We start from the raw sequence: 22,562 nt of genomic DNA on the forward strand, positions 1-22,562 counted from the left end.
TGCAGACTATAGTCTAGTATGCGAACATTTTATTTTAACAGAAAAGCCTTTAGTCAATTAACTAAGTTAACAGTTTCAAGTGATTGACACATTAAACATGTAAACCAGGCATGGATAATTTTAATTAAAAAAAAAAATTGATAGTATTTTGTTATTATTTGTTATATTATTGAAAACAAGAGCTTCTAGCAAATGTCAATAAACTAATGTTAACAGTCTTAGTGATTGACACATTAAACATGTAAACCAGGCATGGAAAACTTTTATTTTAAAGTAATACACTTATAAAAATACTTTTAAGATTTGAAAGTGCTAAACTTTTTTTACCGCTAGACTATAGACCAGACTATATACTCAGCTATAGACTGGATTGTAAAAAATACTATAGGATAGACTAGTCTATTGGCCACAATGTTAAGTATTTATCAAAATTGTAAAAGTTTGAAAAAGTTTTTCGGTTTTCCTGAAAACATTCATAATTTATAACGTCAAAACTGTCATTAGCAAATGCATTCTGGAATCTATAAAAAATCAGCTAAATATCACGTGTTTAACGCATTTCAAATGTATTCATTTGCACTCTTTCCTAACGTGTTTATTTATTAGTTGTTTTAAAATAAACAAAGATATTTTATTATTTCCATATATACGCTGGTTCCCAGTCATCATCAAACTTTTAACGATCATTCGTTTAATTCTCCTCTATATCTATATCAGTCAATAATTTCTTATCGATTTTAAAATTCATAGCTGTTTTTTTTTTCTTTCATCCATAAATTTCGATCTCAGCTGTTTCAGCATGTGCTCAAGCTGTATATGTTTGGGTCTAAAGTTATTAGAAATTTTATTTGTATTTGTCTGATCCCCAATAAATAGCGTGTTCAGTAGCGTGCTTCTCTAGCCAAAAAGCAACAAAATTAATATGTTATGTGAACGCTTCAATAAAAACGTCTTTGCAATTTTTTGTTTTTAATTTAATTTAATTTTTTTTATTATCAATTCAAGTTTATCATAAAATTTCGGAAAAAAACAAATGTATTTATTTTGTATATTTTGTTTTGCTATTTCAATTTGTTTGCAAAAATTTTAGTTTAATAATTTTGTTTTTGTAATTCTTTTTTTTATAAATACATTTTTTATTTGTTAAAAAAAGCTAAATAAACTGATAACATAGATTTTGTAGTAAAACTTTATGTTGATTTTTTTTTTCTTTCTAGTTCTACATATATATAGAACCTATGTTTCATAATTTATCTTATCAAATTTAATGGCAAATAATAACATCATTGATTATTTGTAAATATTTTTAAATATATAAATATAAATTTTTTTTATTTAATATCTTGGCAACAACAAGCTGTTCTAATTAATAATTATTATAATAAAGCTTTTAACATTTATCTTGAGTAATTTATTTAATTAATACCTGAAGTGATTTTTTTCTAGATAATTTCTATTTGTAATATTAATACTTAGTATTTTTCAAATGATTCAGTTTATTGGAAATTTTTTATAGAACGAATATTTTTCTATATGTATTTACTTTTATTTTTGCAAAAAGAAAAAAACTTTGGAACTTGACACACCTTCTTTTTTATATTCTTTATCAATTTTGCTGCTTCTTTTATTTATTTATTTGTTTTGTTGTGGTCAAAGTTTACTATTTTGTTTTATTTTAGGCTTTTGATTTTTATTTTTAACTTTTTTATAGATTTATTTTTATTTTTAAAGTTAAACAATTATTTTAATTGTTTAGCTATTTTCTTTGTATTTATAAGAAACGTGACAGTATTTAATATTTTATTTGTAATTTTTCTATTTTATTAGCAAGGGGGATTAACAAGTTTTTTTATATAAATATTTAAATTTTTATAAAATTATATTATTATTAAACTGTTTCTATGTAGGAGTAAAAATTTTCTATAAAATTATAAAAAATATAATTTTTTTTATAAAATTTTGAAAATATTCCTGAATATTCGTATAATTTTTAACTTAAGAGAAATTTTTATAAACTAAAGTATTGCATACTTTAAGGCTTTTATAAAACAGTTTGTAAGAAGGTTTTTTATGATAATAAAAATATAAATAATTTTTTATATTATTTCGAGATTATTTCTCAAAATTTGCTTTATATTAAAACCTAGAAGGAAATGCGAGAAAAATAGTGAAGTAGTCAGAATAAGAAACTCTATTAATTTAATGTTCTAATAAAAATAATGAAATGTTTTAAATTAATCAAATTAAGCATAACTTAAATGCATGAAAGAGAACAATATTTTCAAAATTTTTCTAAAAATTAAGGAACTAAAGAATCATAATTTTGAAATGTTATAGAAATATAAAAGAAATATAAAGACAAAATTTTTTAAAAAATTATTCCAAAATTATATATTTTTTATTTTTAATATTTATCGAGAATATTTCCCGAGTTTTGTTAAAACAAAATTAAGCAAACTTAAAGGCTTTTGTATAAATGGAGAAAATTCAAAAAATATAAAAATATTTATAATTAATCACAATAATATTTTATTTATAAAAAAAGGAATACTTTTGAAAGTTTAAAAAATTTTCGAGAATATTCCCAGAACTTCGTTTTTATAAAAAACAAGCTAGCTAAAACTGTAAGGCTCAGGCTGGTATGAAAAGAGACTTATATAAAAAACAACAATATATAAACATATTTGAAATTTTAAAAAAATCGAGAATATTCCTCGAATTTATTTATATATTTTTTTTCATATTTAACTGCAACAAAGAGCAGCATATTTTTAGGCTGCAAAAAATAGAAACTTATAAAAATTAACTCCCTAAAAACAACAACAACTCATTAACACTTTATTTTTCTACATTAATTTATTTGTATATTTATTTATAATATAAAAATTTTAAAATATAAAAAATATGTAAATTTTTGCATGACACTGCAATTGAAAAAAAAATACAATAATTACTACGATTTAAAAAAAAACTGCACGAAAAAATGCAACCAAGCGAGTCTACAATTGTGTTTTTTTGCAAAAATAAAACCACAAGAGAAAAATTACAATAAAAATAAAAACAAAAAACAAAGTAGTAGTAAAAATACAATAGCAACAATACCACACAAAATAATTACTACAAATAAGAAAAATGCCGGTTTTGATAAAACGTCAAATTTGTATTAGTGTTTTTACTCTTTAAAATTTGTTTTTGTAAAATGACAGATCTTCAATGAAAACAAAAAAAAAAATGATAAAAAACAAACAAAACAAAAATAAAAATAAAAAAGAAATTAACTCTTTAAACAAATTAAAGAGCTTTTTTCTATAATTTTAAGAGTATAAACAAAACTATGTTAAATTAACATTTAAAATGCACTGTTAAGTGCAATGTTAAATGCAGTTTAATGTGAAGAGTGAATGCAAATAATTGCTCTTTATTTGCAATTTTGAATGCAGTTTAAGAGAATGCAAATCAAATTGAGTGCATTTTTTTATTTTATTATAAAGAGTAAAAGGTTTGAGCTTTTTTTTATACTCTATTGCAATTTATCAAAGAAATGCAATTTTATCGTAAAATTGTTGTAAAATATATATTTGCAATTATATATGTTGCTTTGCAATACGTAATAGTGTGGGTTGCTGCTAATTTATAAAAGAAATTAAAAAAAATATATATATAAAACAAAATCACGTGCTTTGTTTGCTGACAATAAAAAGTGTAAAACGCAAACAATAAAATAAAGCAGTATATAATTTTTTTAAACAAAAAATAATTTTTTTTTGAAAAAAAAAAGAAAATATTCTATAATTTGTGCGCGTTTTTTTCGGTAAAATTTTTAGTAACTTGGAGAAAAAGCATGAAATTTATACTTTACAACAATACGAAGAATCACAAAAACTTAAAATTGAAGAAAAATCTCTCGATAACATACCAACGGAAGGTTTAATTGACAACAAACCCCAAAAAGAGGAAATCAAAGATCTAACAGAACCAACTGAAGAAAAATTATTTGCTGCTTCGGAATTAAATCACACAAAAGAAGCAAAAATAATAATTAATAAACTTGAAACAACAACAACTACTCCACTCAATAACAATTTAAAATTAAACAATAATCAAAATAATTTAAAAGAAGAAAACATAAATGTTAAACCGATTATCAAACAAGAACAAATACCAACAATTGTTTTAAATAGCAACAACAATAATAATAAAACTAGCCCCTTAAACACTGCTACTTCTACTCCAAACGCCACAGTAGCAACTCCCTTATTACCACCACCAAACCACTGTCCCACCACTACTGTTACCCATACAGTTTTTAATAAATCTAAACCAACTAACGGTGGTCCGAAAACCGTTACTTCTTCGTTGATTTTAACCAATTTACCCACTACCACATCGACTCAATCAATTTTACAACAACATCAAACTTTGAATGTTGCCAATAACAATAATACGCGTGCCACGCCCCAATCTGTAACAGCTTCGGTATTTTCACCTTTACCGCCTACAAAATTACCCTCGACTACAGCTACAGCTGCTATTTTAGCTCAACAACAACCACAGCAACAGCAACAACAACAGCAATCGGGAGGTGGACAACTAACAGCTAACGCGAATCATCCACAAGATATGAATAAAGGATATTTATCATTTGCCGAGGATGCCACAGAATTAACAAGTAAGTGTTGAAAACTTTTTTAATTATTTTATTTTTTTTTATATAAATTTTTATGGGGTGTTGAAACTTTTTGTAAGGAATCTGGATTTAAGGATTTTTTTAATATTTTTTAATTGTAATTCTATCGCATGGCTAATAGACAATACTATAGTCTAGACTTTAGACAAGACTTTGGTCTAATCTGGAGCATAGGGAATACTATAGTCCAAACTTTAGACAAGACTATAATCTGAACTGTAAACTGGAACATAGTTAAAACTCAAGTCCGGCCTCTGGGCTATAGATAAGACTATAGTCAGGATTATAAACAAGACTATAGTTATGACTATTTAGAAGACTATAGGCAAGACAAGAGCTTAGAAAAGACTACAGTATCGATTTTAGATACGAATATAGTCTGGACTACAGACAGAACTTTAGTCTGCAGCTTAGACAAGACTATAGTCTGATCTTTAGGCAAGACAATAGTCTGGACTATAGATATGACTGTAGTCTGAAATATATATACACAACTGTAGTCTGAGTAGAGTTAAAACTAAGTTCCGGCATATGAGCAAGATTATAGTCTGGGCTATAGACAGGACTTTTGACCTAAAGTCAGAACTTAATACAATACTATATATTTTATTTCACACAAGATTATATTTTGGAATAAAGTCAAAACTACTTTATGATATATTAAGTTTATGTTATTAATAATTTCAAATTTGTTATCTCTTTATCAATAAAGGAAATGAGCACATGTCCTTGCTATTAAAAATTATGCAAAAATAAAGAGATCACGATCTTTTTTTTCTTTTTCCTAATGTCCACACACTAAATAAATAATGTTTTACTATCTTATATAAAATTAAAAGTAAACAAAATAAATTCAATATTTTTCTAAAGTTTAAGCTCAAATAGGCCACATAAATAATCTTATACGAGTGTACAAGTTTCTAGGTAAACAACCGATAACTAATACAAACCAAAACAATATGTTTACAAAAACAATGAAACTATCCATATGGAATTTAGATAAAAAACAACTACTAATGGCCAAATACAAAAATAAAACGTACTTATAGTTTTTTTTTTGCAAACAAAACGACCATTAATAATAATAATAAAGATAATGTTTTATAATAAAAACTCATTTAAAAAACATTACATGTTTGATAAAGAACGAAGAACAATCTAATAAATAAATTGTAATGTAAATACTTAATAGAAAAACAAATCTCATAAAAACCGTTTTAAGACCCACATTAGGAAAGACCTGACTTTCTTTGCTTCTCCCCATACTTTTAACAATATCTGCACTTCAGTCATATCAAATGACAATCATTTGATAATAATATAAATTAAACAATAAAATCCAATTATTTATTTTAATATATAACAACTAAAACTGCAAAAAAAAAAAAAAAAATAAACTTAAAACAAAGCTATTTTCAAAATATTAAAAGATTTTTGCGGTTTTATTGACTAAAAATATATTAAACGAAACAGCACCTAGAAAAAATGTAACTGACAGCAGCACCAGCAGTGGAAAATCTACAACCACAATTTGAAAATGTATTTTTTTAGATTAAAAATAAAATCGTAATAATAATCTGTATTGATATTGGAACTAGTTGGTGTCTTATTTAGATCAAGGCTATAGATAGACCCTATTACTGCAGGGAGCAGGGTATCTAGAAAAATATTAGCTAGTAATTTTATCTGATAAACAGCCATCAAATTACTGATATCTCGTAGATATTGCAAAAATAACATTTATTGTTTATTTAATTTAAATATAATTTACCTTGATATATTGTTAATTTTAGATAAATATTTAAGGGGATTTTCTAGATGAAATATTCAATATATTATTGTCCAGACTATAGACAAGACTATAGTCTGGACAATAAACAAGACTATAGTCTGGACTATAGAGAAGACTATAGTCTAGACAACAGGCAAGACTATAGTCTGAACTATAGACAAGATTATAGTCTGAACTATAGACAAGGCTATAGTCTGGACTATAGACAAGACTAAAGTCTGGACTATAGACAATACTATAGTCTGGCCAATAGACAACACTATAGCCTGGCCAATGGACAAGACTATAGTCTGGACTATAGACGAGACTATAGTCTGGACTATAGACTATAGTCTGGACTATAGACTATAGTCTGGACTATAGTTCAGACTATATAGAGAAGACTATAGTCTGGACTATAGAGAAGACTATAGTCTGGACTATAGAGAAGGCTATAGTCTGGACTGTAGACAAGACTATAGTCTGCACTATTGACAGGTCTTTAGTCTGAACTAAAGGCAAATCTATATTCTTGACTAGAGTATGGTCTAGGAAATAAGAAAAAACTAAAGTCTGATCTATAGACTAGACTATATTCTGACTATAGATAACTATACACAAGACTAAAGTCTGGACCTAAGACAAAACTAATGACTAGACTAAAAATAAGACTAAAATCTGGACAATAAAGAAAACTGTATTGTGTTATCAAAGAAGTCGTAATTATCAACCCATAACAAATTGAAAAATAACTAAAAATAGCAAACAAACAAAATTAGTTGCTCTCCACCAAAATCACATTAAAATTTAACAATTATTTGCAATAAATAAAACTATTTCATTACAACAAATCTTGAGATTAAACCAAAATATTTGCCTTAAATGCACTTTTTTCGCAGTTCTAAATAATAACTGATAATTATTGATGTTAAAGTCTAATTATTAGCTTTATTAATTATCAAATATTGTACATTTTGTAAAATACCAAAAAAAAAACTAGTTTTAACTAAATAAACTAAAATACCTCATACGGCAAAATGAAAAAAACAGATGGTCAGCGCTAAATATTTGCAATAAACAAAAGTTAAAAGAAAAATAGAGAGAAAAAAATTATACAAAAAAATGTAGTAGATATTTAGTTTTCATTTAACGTATAGAGAAATGGCCTTGATCGTTATGCACTTTAAAACGGCTAATGCACTTCAGAAAAGTATTAGAAAATATTGACAATACAGTGAAAGGCAAAAGTACTTAAACACTAATTTTCAATAAAATGAAATTTATTGGGGTTTATATTTGTTTTTCTCAATCATTTAACTTTTTTATTTTATTTTGTCATTCACTGTGGGTTGACGTTTATGAATATTGATTACATGAAGAATGCATAACACTTTGTTTTTTATTTTCTTCTGTCACTAAGCATATTTTGTTTCTAAATTATTAAGTTCAAAATGTTATTTCTGAAAAAAAAACAACTTATCAGTATTCAATTAAAAATTAACTGCAAAAATATTAAACTAATAATATTTTCTTTAATGTTTAATTTGCTATAAAATAAAAGATTAAATCAAGCTTTGTAATATATTAATAAAACTAATTATAATGATCATGTAACAAATGAGATAATTTTTCTTTATATTGACATAAACAAATAAATAAATTTTACGCTTGATATATTTAAATATTAAAAGAAAAAACAATTTTAAATCAACCATAAAATAGTATTTTTGTCTAACAAATATTTATAATTTACGTAAAAATGTAATAAAATATGTTTAAATTGTTTTGGGGTTCTTACCATTTCAGTGAACCGAATAGAAATTAAATATTCCAAGACCAAAGCTTTTGCTAAAACAAAATTCAAGTCATTAATTTTAGCTTTAGACCAGATTAATAAAAGGTTTCTAAAGTAGTTTACAGTACATAATCTTTAGATAAAGTTCTCGACTAGCTGATAGTCACAGTTAGAGCCTTATCTATAGTAAAAGCTTTGTACTAGAATAAAGTTTAACTTTAAAAAGCTAAAGTAAAAGCTTTCGATCAATCTATAGCCAAAACATTCGACTAATTTAGATCCATCTTAATAGATATGTCTACATTTAATGCTTAAATAAAAGCTTTAGATAAATCAATAGCCAAAGCGTTTGACTAATTTAGATTCATACTAATTGATAAGTCTTTATTAAAAGCTAAAATAAAAGCTTCCGATAAGTTCATATCGCATTCGACTAGTTTATAATTATACTTATAAATATGTTAATATTCAAAGCTAAAGTAAAAGCTTTCGACAACATTATAGCCAAAGCATACATACTAAGAAATAAGTCTTTATTAAAAGCTGCGGATTAGCTTAAAGTTTAAGTTATATACTAAACGCTATAGACTAGGCAAAGTTATAGGCAAAACTATAGACTAGTCATGGCTATAAGAAGGTATATGAACAAATTTGTAGAATAGTATATTTATGGAGTAGTCTACTTTAGACAAAACTATAGACTAAAATTTATATATAGTAGATAATACACGCAGACTAGACAATCCGCGCTGGTCTAAATTATAGACAGATTACTGTCTACAGAGAAATCTTTAATCATGATTATTGACAAAACATTAATGTGGACTTAAAAAGACTATATATTAGTAGCTACTAGTCCATATTAAAAGCTTACGCCAAGCTTTCTTTAGCCAAAAGCAATCGAACAAATAAAAATGTTGTTTTAAAACCTTAAAGAATAATGAATATTTGCATAAGACCTTGAGGCAGGTCTGGTTATTTTTTCTAATTTTGCAAACAATTTTATAATTTGTAATACAAATATCGTATTTATAGAAATTTGTTTTTCTTTTTATTTCAAACAACAAGTTTTTTGTATGTATTATTTTTATATAATTGGAGAGAAAAAACAAAATTATTAATAAAATTTGTATAAAATTAACGAAAGTTTATTTTAGGCAGAATTAACGTATAAGAGGCGCCGTAAAAATTAAAACAAAACTAATATTTAACCGGTTGTAGCAAAATATTTAAATATGTTGCTACCAACTTGTTTAGTTTTTAATTATTAAATATTTATATTTTTTTTCTTTAAAACAAACAAGCAAACATTCAGTTGTTATACACATTTTTTTGTTCACATTAAACATTAACTTTAATTGCGATACATATTGTTAGTTCTAACAAAAGTCTTATAAATGCAAACATTTCATACAAATAATTTATTTTTTTGCAAATATTCCCATAATATGATTATTATTGCTATTATTATGTTCAGAGTTTTATGATTGAAATATTAAAATCAATTTTTTTTAAATTTATTTGTTTTGATTTCGAAATTTTCCACCAACAAAACAAAATAAGTGGCCAATTGCTAAACTCTCGAGTCACATGCTATTCTTTTCTATTTAAGAGATTTGTATCTATTATTTATTGTTGTTGTTTTTTTATCATGATGATGATGTTCATGATGATGATCATCAGCATCACTTAAAGTTCATTCAAAATACCAAATGTCTAACGCACTTTCCCGGTTATTTTGCCTTAGAAATACACAAATACATACATATGGACGTTGGACGTTTTTGTCGTCGCAATACAATAACAAAAATTTAACAAAATTATTTAAATTTAGTTTTTCATGTCTTTTTTGTTTTGGATTTTTGATGTTTTTTTATTTTTATTTTTTTTTCGTTTTCACTTTCAAAAGTTTTCCTTCTTTTTCCAATTTTTTTTCTACACTCACATCTTCTTTTTGTAGCGCATTTAAACAAGATACACGCGCCAATTGTTTAAAAACAACAATTTGCTCGAAAAAAAATATATTATTTGGTCTATAAAAAAAATTTATAATAAATAAATGAATTTATTTTTTATTTTGTGTGTGACAATACTACTTAACAAATTAATTGGCTGTATATTGTTTGGTTTGTGTGTGCTGATGATGATGTATTAGATTGGATATGATAGGAGAATCTATTTACTTTTGCTTTCGTTTATAGTTTTGTTTAGAATTTCTTTTATTAAATTCATAATTTTTTTATATCTAACTTTATTTTATATGTTTTCATCATATTTTTTATAAAAAATTAAAAAAAAATATTTCAAATAATTCCAAAACAAATTTTGAAAATTCTAAAAAATAAAACAATTTCGTTTTGGTTCAAAACAACTAATAAAACTAGAAAAGTTATAAATATAGTTTTTGAAAAATATTCAACTAAATAAAGCTTTTTAAAAAAATCAATCAATTGTTAAAAGTTTTAAATTTTGTATAATTTTTTTTTTTAATAATTATTTCCTAAAATAATTCACAACTTTTTTATAAATTCTTAACTAGTTTTTCATACAATTATAATACAGTTTTCTTGTTTATCTACATTATCTATATATACATATATATTTTTTTTACATTTCAATTATTAAATTGTTTTATTTTTTTGTTGTTGTTGTTTTCTCCGGCAACAACATCATGCCACCACTCACCTACATTGTCGTCATTCATTGCGCTCGTTAAAGTCATCTAAAGTGTTTATTTCAAGGGGTATATACATAAATACATACATACATACATGCATACATACATACATACATACATACATACATACATACATACATACATACATACATACATACATACATACATACATACATACATACATATGTATCTTATAGAATCGTGCCCCCTGCTAACAACAGTTACAATTACTAAATATGTACATACACAAATTCAGACAAATATTATATACATATTTACTTTTATATATTCAAATATTTATTATATTATTATTATGTATATATTGTATTCATTTCATAATGAATGCACAGATGCATATACTATATTATTTTTTACACTCGAAAAAATTTCTTTGTTATGGAATGGTAAACACTTGAATGAAAAACTTTTAAAACAATAATTGTTAAAAGTATTAAATGCTTATGACGCAAGTACTAGATACAACTTTAGTTAAAGCTATAGACTAGACAAAGCTGAAAGCTTGTCAATATTTAAAGTTACAAAGCTTTATAGAGACTAGTTAAAAGTATTGAATATCCTTTAGTCAATGCCGTTTTGATTAAGTAATCATAATCCGATATAATCAAAGACTATGTCCAAGGCAATCAAAATTTATAGCTTGTCAATATTGAATACTACAAAGCTTTATAAAGACTAGTTAAAAGCTTTGAATATTCTGTAGTCAAAACTGTTGATTAGTCTATTATAAAATTTCAAGTCAAAACTATAGAATAGTCTATTAACAAGAGTAAAAACTATAATCAAGTTGAACTTATAATATAATATAAGCTTAGATCAGTGTATAACCTAAGCTTAAGATCAGTCTATAGACAATGTTTCAGACTTTTATATAGACTAAGCTTTAAATAAAAACACTCTCAAAGCTATGTTGCAATCTAAAGTCAAAGCTTGTTTAGTGTATAGTTAATGTTATAGTTGAATGTATGGAGTAGTTTATGACTAAAGCTGCGAACTACTGTCAAACTAAAGTTTCATAAAGTCAGCAGCTTACAATAAAGTCTATCTATCTCCCATATTCATAAAGATATTAATGGTTTATTAAAGGTTTTTTACACAAATTTTCTATATGAGTCCCGTTGGATTCGAATCAGAAATTCTCCATTACATCTGGTATTTGGGATATTGTATACAAAAATTTGAGAAAACGCCGTTTCTTTTAAGACGTTACAACAGTGCCGATACAACTTTTTGTTAAATGTTGTATGCCACCTGCCATCCATTCCATTAGCTACAAAATAAAGGCTTAACATCTTACATATCTTCTTTCTTCTTCGAGATATTCAAAAGCTTAGAGAATGGACTTTCAGGCCAAAAATTACGTTTTTTCAAACTTCAGTACACGATGAAAATTTCTGAGGTCTCATTCGGATTTAACAGGAAGTCTGGTAGACCGGAGGTGGTGGGTTCTATCCCTACCTGAAGCACTTGTTAAGGATCTCACGACAGATCCGATAGAGGCCTAGGTGTATTTCTTCTGATTTGATGTATATATGTGCATCCTTCTTTCGAAATAGCTAACTAGGTTATTCTATAGTTAATGCTTTTGCCTAGATCATATTCAAAGCTCTTAACTAGTCTAAGTCGAAGCTATAAGTGAAATTACTGTAAAAGCTTTAGTCAAGTTTTATGAAAATATTCTGAATATAATATATTATCTATAGACTTTGTAGTGAAAGCTTTGGATAAGCTTAATGTCAAAGCTTTTAACTAGTCTATTCTTTATAAGTATTATAACTTTTATTGAAAATATTTCTTTAAGTGTATAAATTTTTCCTCTCTCTCTCTCTGCCTCACTTTCTCTCTTTCCTCAGCACTGTTGACAAATCTTATGGATAAATTTATTTTTTCTAAATGATTTCAAAATTGATTGCGTGTGTCTGCTGTTTGTTCTACTGATCCCTCACTATATTTAGTATAAAAAAAGAAATTTTTAAATTCATTTATATTTATTTTTTTGTATTTCTGCTTTTCTTTAAGATGCACATCATGTCATTTAAATATGTATATTTAACAAATTTTTTGTGCTTTAAATTAGTAAATTATTATCACTTGATTTAAAAAAAAAACTTTATAAATTAAAAAATCGCTTGTTTAAATTAAATCGTATTTTTAACAATATAATATAAAATATTTAAAATAAATTTTAACATAATTTGTCTACTAAATATTATTTAAAAATATCATAAAATTAAAATCTTTCACATTTGTGTGTTAGTGAAATAAAACATCGTTATTTTTAACCTGTTTTGTTTGACACTGTTTTATTTGTCTGCTTCTAAACATACACATATTTTTTATAAATATATTATACAAAAACATGTGTTTTATTTAAAACAAAATACAAACATATTTGCAAATTTATATATTTGCATTTATGTATATTGTTTAAATAAATTTTAATAATTTTATTTTTTGGAAAGGATTTAAATTTTTTCATTCTGTGTTAGTTTTTAATTTATTACTTTTTTTACCGTCACCGTTGAACAGTCACCGATTTGTTATTCGTTTTTATTTTATTATTAAATATTTCATAGTATATGTAGTTGGAAACGTTTATTATAGGGAAAAACAAATATAATTATTTTTTATAAAAAATAGTAATAAATATTATGCAGTGTGTGTGTGTGTGTGTGTGAGTGTAATCAAGTGCAAGGTTACTAAGTTTAATAATTTATAAATAAATCAAATAAAAATTAAATATAATCATTATTATTTATTACATACTTAAACAAGGCAATATGCGCTTCAAATATAAATAGAATTTTATTTTATCATTTATTAAATAAAAATCCCATAAAAATTGTTAGAGATTTTAACGTGTTTAAAATTTAATATAATTTTAATTGTTAAGTAAAAATTAAAATTTTTAATTTAGTTTTATAAATTTCTTAAGAGTGTCACCTAAATTTTGTTTCGTTTATTTCAACTCCTTTTTTTAATTGTTATCTTTTTATGTTAGAAAATCTTTAAACATAAATCTTTTATATGTCACTAACGATTTGAAATTTTTAATTTTTTTATTGTTTTACAGTTGTTGTTTTTACTAAAATATGTGCCTTGCATTAGATTTTTTGAAATAATTTAAAGGTTGGGCATTCAAATGTAAAAGAGAAAAGACATGTGTTAAACATAAAAATCAATTATTATTGTTTTTTAATTATTTTTTATTACTTTATATTTTTTAACTGATTTATGTTACTCACGGACCAATTTTTTTAACAAAATATACCTGAAAAAGTACGCATGCCTGAGATTTTGATATAAAAATCACTTTGACGTATAATTACCTTTCCCTTAATAGTTATTTCAAATTTGAAATCCTTATAAATTTCGCCCAAAAATTTTTAAAATTTTGCTTTATATCCAACTAGCTTGAACCAAGCTAAAGTCTAATCTATAGCAAAAATTATAATCTATGGTCAAAACTATAGTCTCGTATTTAGTCCAAACTATGGTATAATCTATAATCAATTTTCTAGTCGAGTCCATACTCAATACTATTCTTTAGTCAATGCTATAGTATATACTTAAAGCTATTTTAAAGCAGTTTGAAGTTTAACTAAAGCTGTAGTTTAGTCTATAGTCAAAATTATAGAAAATTCTATATGTTATGCTATAGTCAGTATATAGTCAAAGCTATATTCTAGTCTATTATCTAATTTTTAGTTTAATGCATAATCAAAGCTATGCTATAGGAAAAGAAATAATCTATAATCCTTGATATAGTCTAGCCAATGATAAAGTCAAGTATATATCCAAAGCTATGATAAATAATCATATTCTAAATATTATATTCTTTTCTATAGTCAAAGCTATAATCTACAGTTTTTTTGTATATCTAACGCTGTTGTCGAGTCTGCAGTCAAAGCTATATACATAATATAGTATGTATTCAAAATTATATAATTATATAGTCAAAGCTATATACACATACAAAGAAAGCTACAGTTTAATCAATAGTCAAAAAATTATCTGTTGTGAAAGTTATAGGCTAGTCTATAGGTTAATGTATACTTAACGCTGTAATCGAGTTATTTGTCAAAGCTCTATATATTCAATGCTAATAGATTAATCAGCAGTTGAAATAGAGTCTATAGTCAAAGTTATTATCTATTCTATAGACAAAGCTATAGTTTAATGTATAACAAACGCTGTTGTCTGCCTATATTCAAAGCTGCAATCTAATCAACAGTTATAGTCTAAGGTTATGCTTTAGTCTTTATAAAAGGCAATAGTTTCTAATCGAAGCTATAGACCAGTCTATAGTCAAAGTTATGGAGAACATCAATAGTCTACAATCAAAGCAACATTGTTATTTATTCAAAGTTATAGTTAGCTAAATTTAATTTAAAATAGAGTTTAAAGCCTAGCCTAGTGGCCTCCGGTAGGTTAGTGTTCTAGTCTGGTAGACCGTAGAGGCCTAGGTGTATTTCTTCGGATTTGAAGTATATACACTATAAACAACTTTATTAAGAATTTTCTATAAACAACTTGCGAACACTTTATAAACGCTTATAGTCAAAACTACAAACTAATATTTAAACCAAACCATGGACTATCTCGTATAGTCATAGTCAAAGATACAACAGCTTTGGCAAAGTTTATAGTGCAAAACCTCTATTAAATAGTTAAAGCTTTCTAAAGTCAAAACATTCTTAATACTTGTAAAATAATTAAAAATGTCGAATATATATTATTTCAAATTAAGAAAAAAATATTAAATTTTCAAAACAAAATATTCATTTATTATTTTATTTGTTCAAACCAATTAAATTTTTATAGTTTCTTTTAAAAATATAATAAAACAAAAATTTGGCAATATTTTTTTCCTCTCAATACTAGATATTTTATTAGCAGCAATAATTTCGGTAAACTAAATGAAAACAATAAAAATAATATAAATCATTTAATTCATGCAATTGTCAATTAAATTCAATTGAAATCAGTCAATTAAATTGGACAAACTGAACACACACACACACACAATTTAGAATTAGTAGTAGTAGAAACATTTCACACAAATATACTGAAAGAGTTGTTACAATAATTGTGGAATAAAAACAAAACAAGTGTTAAAATTTTATTAAATTTTACTTAAAGTTGTAACAAGTCAAAATAAAAAAACATGAGTAATTAATTAGTAATTTTATGTTATATTTAGGACTTAGAGCAAAAACATGAACTATATATTTGTTTTAATTTAACACAAAACTAAAAGTTTTAACACTGCCTTAAGAAAAAACATGTTAATTTACAAATAGTTCGTTTTAATAAAATATTTTTTTATAATTTTTTCTTACAGTGCTTAAAGAAGAACCAGACGATTTAACTGCCCATTTAGTGGCCACAAATGCTGTCGATGCCTGTATGCCACTCGATGAATCGGGCCCCTTATTTGGTGAAATTTTAGTAGGTTTTGGCATGGGCTCTTACAGCAGCCTCTTACCTGATGATATCAATTCATTAGACTCTAATACATCGTCTTTAGAACATAGCAGCAATCATAATACTAATAACAATAACAGCAACAATAATAGCAATAATCAAACAATAAACAAATCTTCAGCAATAACTTGTTCGCCTACAACAGCAGCCAATTCGACTACAACATCGTCAACGTCCTCTTCAACATCTTATAATGCCTCAATTGTGGCAACAACACATAATAACAGACAATCTATTACATCGTCCTCGTCGTCGTCGCCATCATCATCTTTGATAACAACTACAACATGTACATCAAATAATAGCAATAGTGCAGCAACAACGACAGCAACAAATAGCACAAATATTGATCCATTTATAAATTATCGTGATGAATCGAACGATACAAATTGCTCACAGCATTTACTGTCGCCAAGTGTTACATCCAAGGTAATTATGATTAGAATGTAATTTTTGGAAGTGATTATTTCATTTGAATATTTTAATTGCTTGTTAAGAACACATTTCAAAATGTTTGTTGGATTTTTGTGTAAAATCTTCTATTAATTACACAGGCCTACACATTTTTAACCCAAAGCTTGAGTTGTGCAAAATCTGACCTCAGAACACAGTTTGATATCTCAAGCCTAGTTTTTAGCCATATTTGAGACGATATAACCGTATGAGGTCAACTTTTTATATCATTTGAAAATCCAATATATAGACTTTTAAATAAAGGTTTATTTTTTGTCATATCTTCTTTCCTCTTTGAGATATTCCAAACCAAAGATGAGATGAAGAAATTTTAAAGTAATATTCAAATTCAGCAAAGTGCAGTCCTTAAGGGTTTCGATTTTTTAAAAGTTTTGTTGACATATATTATTTTCAACTTGAAATTCTTTTTACTTCTAGAGTAGTCACTTGATGAAATACTTAATAGGGTTTTTTTACAAACAAAATATTTCTTTCACTTGTAAATGTTTAAATTAAATTCTTACAAAAATTGTCTAATTTTTTTCTCAAAGATGACTTGCATTATTAAAAATATTACAAAAAATCAATTTCAAATAACAATTATTCAAATAAATTCAATAAATCTTTGAAAAATTGTTATTAGCTTTTATTTAGTTTAAAATTTTTCTAACATGACTTTTAAAAATTTGTTATCTTTTCCACTTAAACAAATAAAATCTAATTTCTATGTTTTTATTATTACTCTCCATTACAGAGTCCAGAAGGTAGCAGTCTACCCTCATTATGCAGTCCCGACTCATTAAGTCAAGAGGATGATTTTTCATATTACACCATGAATGTCGATGATATGGATGATTTAACAATGCGTGCTCCCTATATACCCATGAATGAACAAGACGATTTACCCTTGTTAACCACCGATGATTACATGTGGAGTAGTGGTAATGCCTTTACGCCCGATGAGTTTAGTTTGCATACAAAAGATTCCGATAATTTGCAAACGTTACAACTCAATCAATTATTAAACTATCAACAACAACAATTCACGCAACAGCAGCAACAAACGCAACAATTTTCAAATTCGTTATGTTCATCGCCAGCCTCAACAGTATCCTCAATGTCGCCCTCACCCATACAACAACAACAACAGCAGCAGCAACAACAGCAAAATTCTCAACAAATGTTCTCTACTGATTCATCTGAATTGGCTGCTTTATTATGTGGTTCGGCTAATGCTACTCTCACCACCCTACAGGATACAACAAATTTTACAAATTCTTTAAATTTAAATGCATCTCCGGGAGGTAGTGGTTCAACTCAAACTGTTGATAATAATGTGGTTTTAACCGATGATTTGGATAGTGTTAGTGTGGCTAGTTCTTCGTCTACGGCTTTGGATCATCATCAACAATTGCAACAGCATTGTTTGCAACAATTTCAAGAACAATTGCAACAGCAACGTCAACAACAGTTATTGAGTGGTAATTGTAAAAAAGAAAAATTCGAAACATCAAATAATTCACCATCGTTGACACCGAATCTATGCGATTCCATAGAGGATACTTTCGATAATGTCTATAGCAAGAATTGTAAGTATAGAAAAGTGAAAAAAGAATGTGTGCCTTCGTAAAGGCATTTGTGTGTTTTTTTTTTTGGTGCGAAAAAGCGAGCCGATCGAGCTGCTTTTTCTCTTTAAACCAAATGTGTTTTTTATTTAGAAAATTAGCAAGTTAAAAAAAAAGGAAATTCTATAATTATTTGATTTCGAATGTATATTAATTTATTTACTAATTTCATTTTCCAATCATGTTACATTAACCGTACCATAAACTTTATAAATTTCGTTAATCCTTGACCTTATTTTCTGCAAAATTCAAAACATTTTCAAATTTTAATAAATTCGGTCAAATACGAATTTGATTCAAATTTTTCTAGGAAATTACTATAGAATGACCTCTAATAGTTTCCGCCACACTATCTGCCAGACCTGAAACAATACAACGGATTACAAGACATCTGATATTTATTGTTCCCTATAGATGATTCTTCTAAGAAGCATTTTTGATTAAGAGAATGATTTATAATAAATTCCGGAACACTACCTACCAGACCTGGAACAAAAGAACAGATTGCGAGGTACTAAGTGTACTGTTTAGATATAGTATGAGGACCCTTAATGGGAGTTTTATTGTCCAATTAGAGCTTTATCGAATTAATGGGACCATACCGGACTTTTGCAGGCTAAACAAGGATGCTGAGAAGATTGGCATAGAAAGTAGAAACAAAATAGGCTAGGAAATATATACCTTGACATTGCTAAAAATCTGCAAGGTTTTTTCATTAGAATAAGTTGAATTTTCTTTTTTGAGGTTTGAATCCAGTATTATTCAAGAGCATATGCTATTTGGTTTAGCACACAATCCTGTTCCTTAAAACTCTCTCTGTGTATCTCTCATTTTCTTCTCGTTGTTTTGTTAATATTTTTTCTATTTTCTATTTCGTTCTTTTTTCTGTTAAAGCCGTGATACACGCCTGTCAGATGTTACAACGTTGTCAGTTAAATGTTCAGAAAATGTCTAATAATCGTCTGAACCAGTGTACACTTAATAAGGTAGCCTCGTCGCTACAACAAATACAACAATACAAAAACAACAGGCGATTTGTTATTGTAGAATAATCCCATCTGTCAAAAAAAGCTGTGTGTGTAGAATGAAAAAGCAACAAATAAACACAATAAAAATATGAGTTTTTAGCAATTATTTAAATTTTTAACTATTAATATTAATATATTATATTAATTAAACGTGGAATGTCTGAAAATCATAACTATATCTATTGGGAAGACCAATTTTCCGAATTAAACGTGTTTTTTGTGAAAAGTGATTGGTCGTGTTAAAAATAGTTGAAACTGATTTGGAACGTATGCCGGAGCTAAAGATTTTCTTTTTTTATCAAGAGAGAAGGATAACAAAGACATTTAATCACGATTGACCTAGAAAACTCCTTTAAAACCATAATTTTCTTCACTTTTTAAAATTTTTACACCTTTTGCGATTTTTTTCTATGTAAACAAACAGGAATTTTGACAGATAAGATTGTAAAAGCTGATGATCAGCTGTGCGGACGAGGCTACCTTAGTAAGTGTACACTGGTCTGAACTTACAATTTTTCTTTTGCAACCTAATCAGAAAAGGCATTACCAAAAATATTGCAAGACAAAATTTGTAAGTTGACAATATTGTTAGACATATTCTGTGCATTTTATTGCCAACGTTGCCGTGTATACATGGCATTAGTTCTTCAAGGTCTGAGTTCAGTCCTTTCTTTCTAATTAGAAAGAATTATTCACTTAAATTCGAATAATTTCTTTTTCAAACAAACAGACCAACTACACATGTCATCAGAATAACAAAAACAAAAATATTAATTATACACACTTACCAAACTTTACGCTTCAAATGATTTATTAAAAATTCCAAATTAAAAATAAAAACCTGAAGAAGGCAATGAAAATATTAGAAAAATGCTAAAGAATTGAAACAAAATTAAAGGTGACAAGTTGAATGAGTGTGTGTGTATTGTGTAATTTTGAAAAGTTATGAAAATGTATTGGTGTCTTTAAAAATACTCTGAGTAGGCATATTTTTTAAACATTTAAGCATTACAAAACATGAAAATTATTTTTAATTTTAAAAATACACATTACAAAATGAAAGACACACGCACAACCTAATAATTAACACCGATAAAAGTCAAAAGGAATATTTTCCATTATTTTTTTATTTTTAGAATCTTTAATCTAAAATTTAGATTAAAGTCAAAGAGAGAGAAAGACTAAAAATTTCCTTTACAAAAACTGAAATTTAAAGAAAAGTTTAAGTGTGTTTAAAATTCGCAATTTATTGCAATAAATTACTAAGCTTTAAAATATTTACACATTTTTTACAAATGTTAACATAACATTTTTTTTTTTTTTTTTTGTCAAATATATATTACACAAACCTGTCAAATTTGAGTGATAAATTTGACACATCAAACACAAGTACATATTAGCCAAAAAATAGACCTTTAAACGTTTATTGTGGTTGATTTTTTAAGAAAAATAAATGTTGTCTATTGAACTTAAATACTCACATATACAAATGTCACATGTTTGAAAATTTTACAGTTTTGACACCACGCGTTTTAGAAAAATGTCAACAATTTGTTTAAATTTAATATTATTTTTTTGTTGTTCTTTTGTTTTCCAAAATATCATCATGTTATTAACACGTGACATTTATTAAAGTTTTTTTTATAGAAAAAAACTATAAATTTTCTTAGTTGTTTTTGTTAAACTCTTTCAATTATTAAAAATATGTTAGAGATTTTTATTTTAAAATTTATGATTTTTTGTGTTGAAGAAAAAAAAAGAAGATGCTATTATTCCTTTACTCTTTAAAACCCCCTTTGGATATTTATATGTTTTTTTTTTTTTTTGATCATTTATTATTATAACGAAAATTGTGTGCTGGCCTACGCTTGTGCTACTGTGTCTTCCTCTTAATTTTATTGGATAAACATTTCTTAATAAATTTATTTATTATTATTCTTTATATTTTTCCGTATCATACTTCTAAACATGCAAAACATTATTGTCTCCAAGCGTTTCTAGAATTCAATATACATATGTATGTATACATGTATATTTGATAATAACTTAATTTTATTTTATATTTAAAAAAATGAGAATTCTTAGACATTGTTTATGTTTTTTTTAATATATTATTTATTTTGTTTCATTTGTATGACCAAGTTCAGGGACAATATTATTTTTAATAATTTTTTTAAGGAAATAATATCAATAGTTCTATTAATAATAGATAAATAGTAAAAAAGTTTAAGGAAATTGTAAACAAGTTTAGGATTTATTGCAGATTTTTTTAAAACCCGTTAACACGATGCAATTATTCGTCACTCTCTCATTCTTTATTTAGCCCCCAATTACAAACTGAATTATATAATTCGCTATAATTCAGCTGTACCGATTCCGTTCCGCGAGAGAGATAAATTATATTCTTTCTCTTTCACGCAAAATCAAAAGTTTTCTAATGTGGACCGGCATATCTGTGGAATCTATCTTTTCCATGTGGTCTAAAAAGGCAAGTGAGAACAATGCCTAGTTCCTAGCATTTACCTTCTTCATTCCTTCAACATTTCAACCTCCTAGCTGCATAAGAAGTTATAAAAAGTATTTTCTCGAGTGTCGTCCTTAATTTACTCTCGTTTTTAGACTTCTACTGTGTATAAGCACCTTGACAGATAGAAGCTCTCGAGTAGTACTCGTATCATCCAAGAGTCTTTAGATAATCCCCGAACACTATTCAAATTAAGGTTTTTTAGAACTAGTCTTTAATGTAGATTGTTTTTAAACCTCGACCGTGATGTCCTCATTGGCCTTCCTCATACTAGGACGACCGACCAATTCAATATCCTTTTTTATTATGATTTGTTTTAAATTATATTCCCACTGTACTGCCCAACAATGCTGAAACAGGCCCTCACAATTAATAGTAATACTTCAAATACAAAAGAGTTTCCTTTCAAATTACAATCAATTTTCAAATTTTTCTTTTTTTTTCAAAAAACTTGCTATTTTTCTTATAACTGTTTTTTTCTATTGAAAAATTTATTA

At 26.1% G+C, this 22,562-nt stretch overlaps 1 protein-coding gene across 5 annotated transcripts in view; it reads left to right on the forward strand.

Annotated features, from left to right (window-relative positions):
- The window catches only part of LOC111680930 (protein similar), a 206,076-nt gene that overhangs the window by 155,079 nt on the left and 28,435 nt on the right, over positions 1 to 22,562 (forward strand). For all 5 annotated transcript variants that reach the window (XM_046948397.1, XM_046948398.1, XM_046948400.1 and 2 more), the window contains 3 exons: positions 3,825 to 4,669; positions 16,293 to 16,864; positions 17,643 to 18,477. In XM_046948397.1, the coding sequence (XP_046804353.1) occupies positions 3,825 to 4,669; positions 16,293 to 16,864; positions 17,643 to 18,477 (2,252 nt within the window). The remainder of the gene's footprint in view (positions 1 to 3,824; positions 4,670 to 16,292; positions 16,865 to 17,642; positions 18,478 to 22,562) is intronic.

The sequence above is a fragment of the Lucilia cuprina genome, chromosome 4, assembly GCF_022045245.1.
Source record: "Lucilia cuprina isolate Lc7/37 chromosome 4, ASM2204524v1, whole genome shotgun sequence".
NCBI lineage: Eukaryota > Metazoa > Arthropoda > Insecta > Diptera > Calliphoridae > Lucilia > Lucilia cuprina.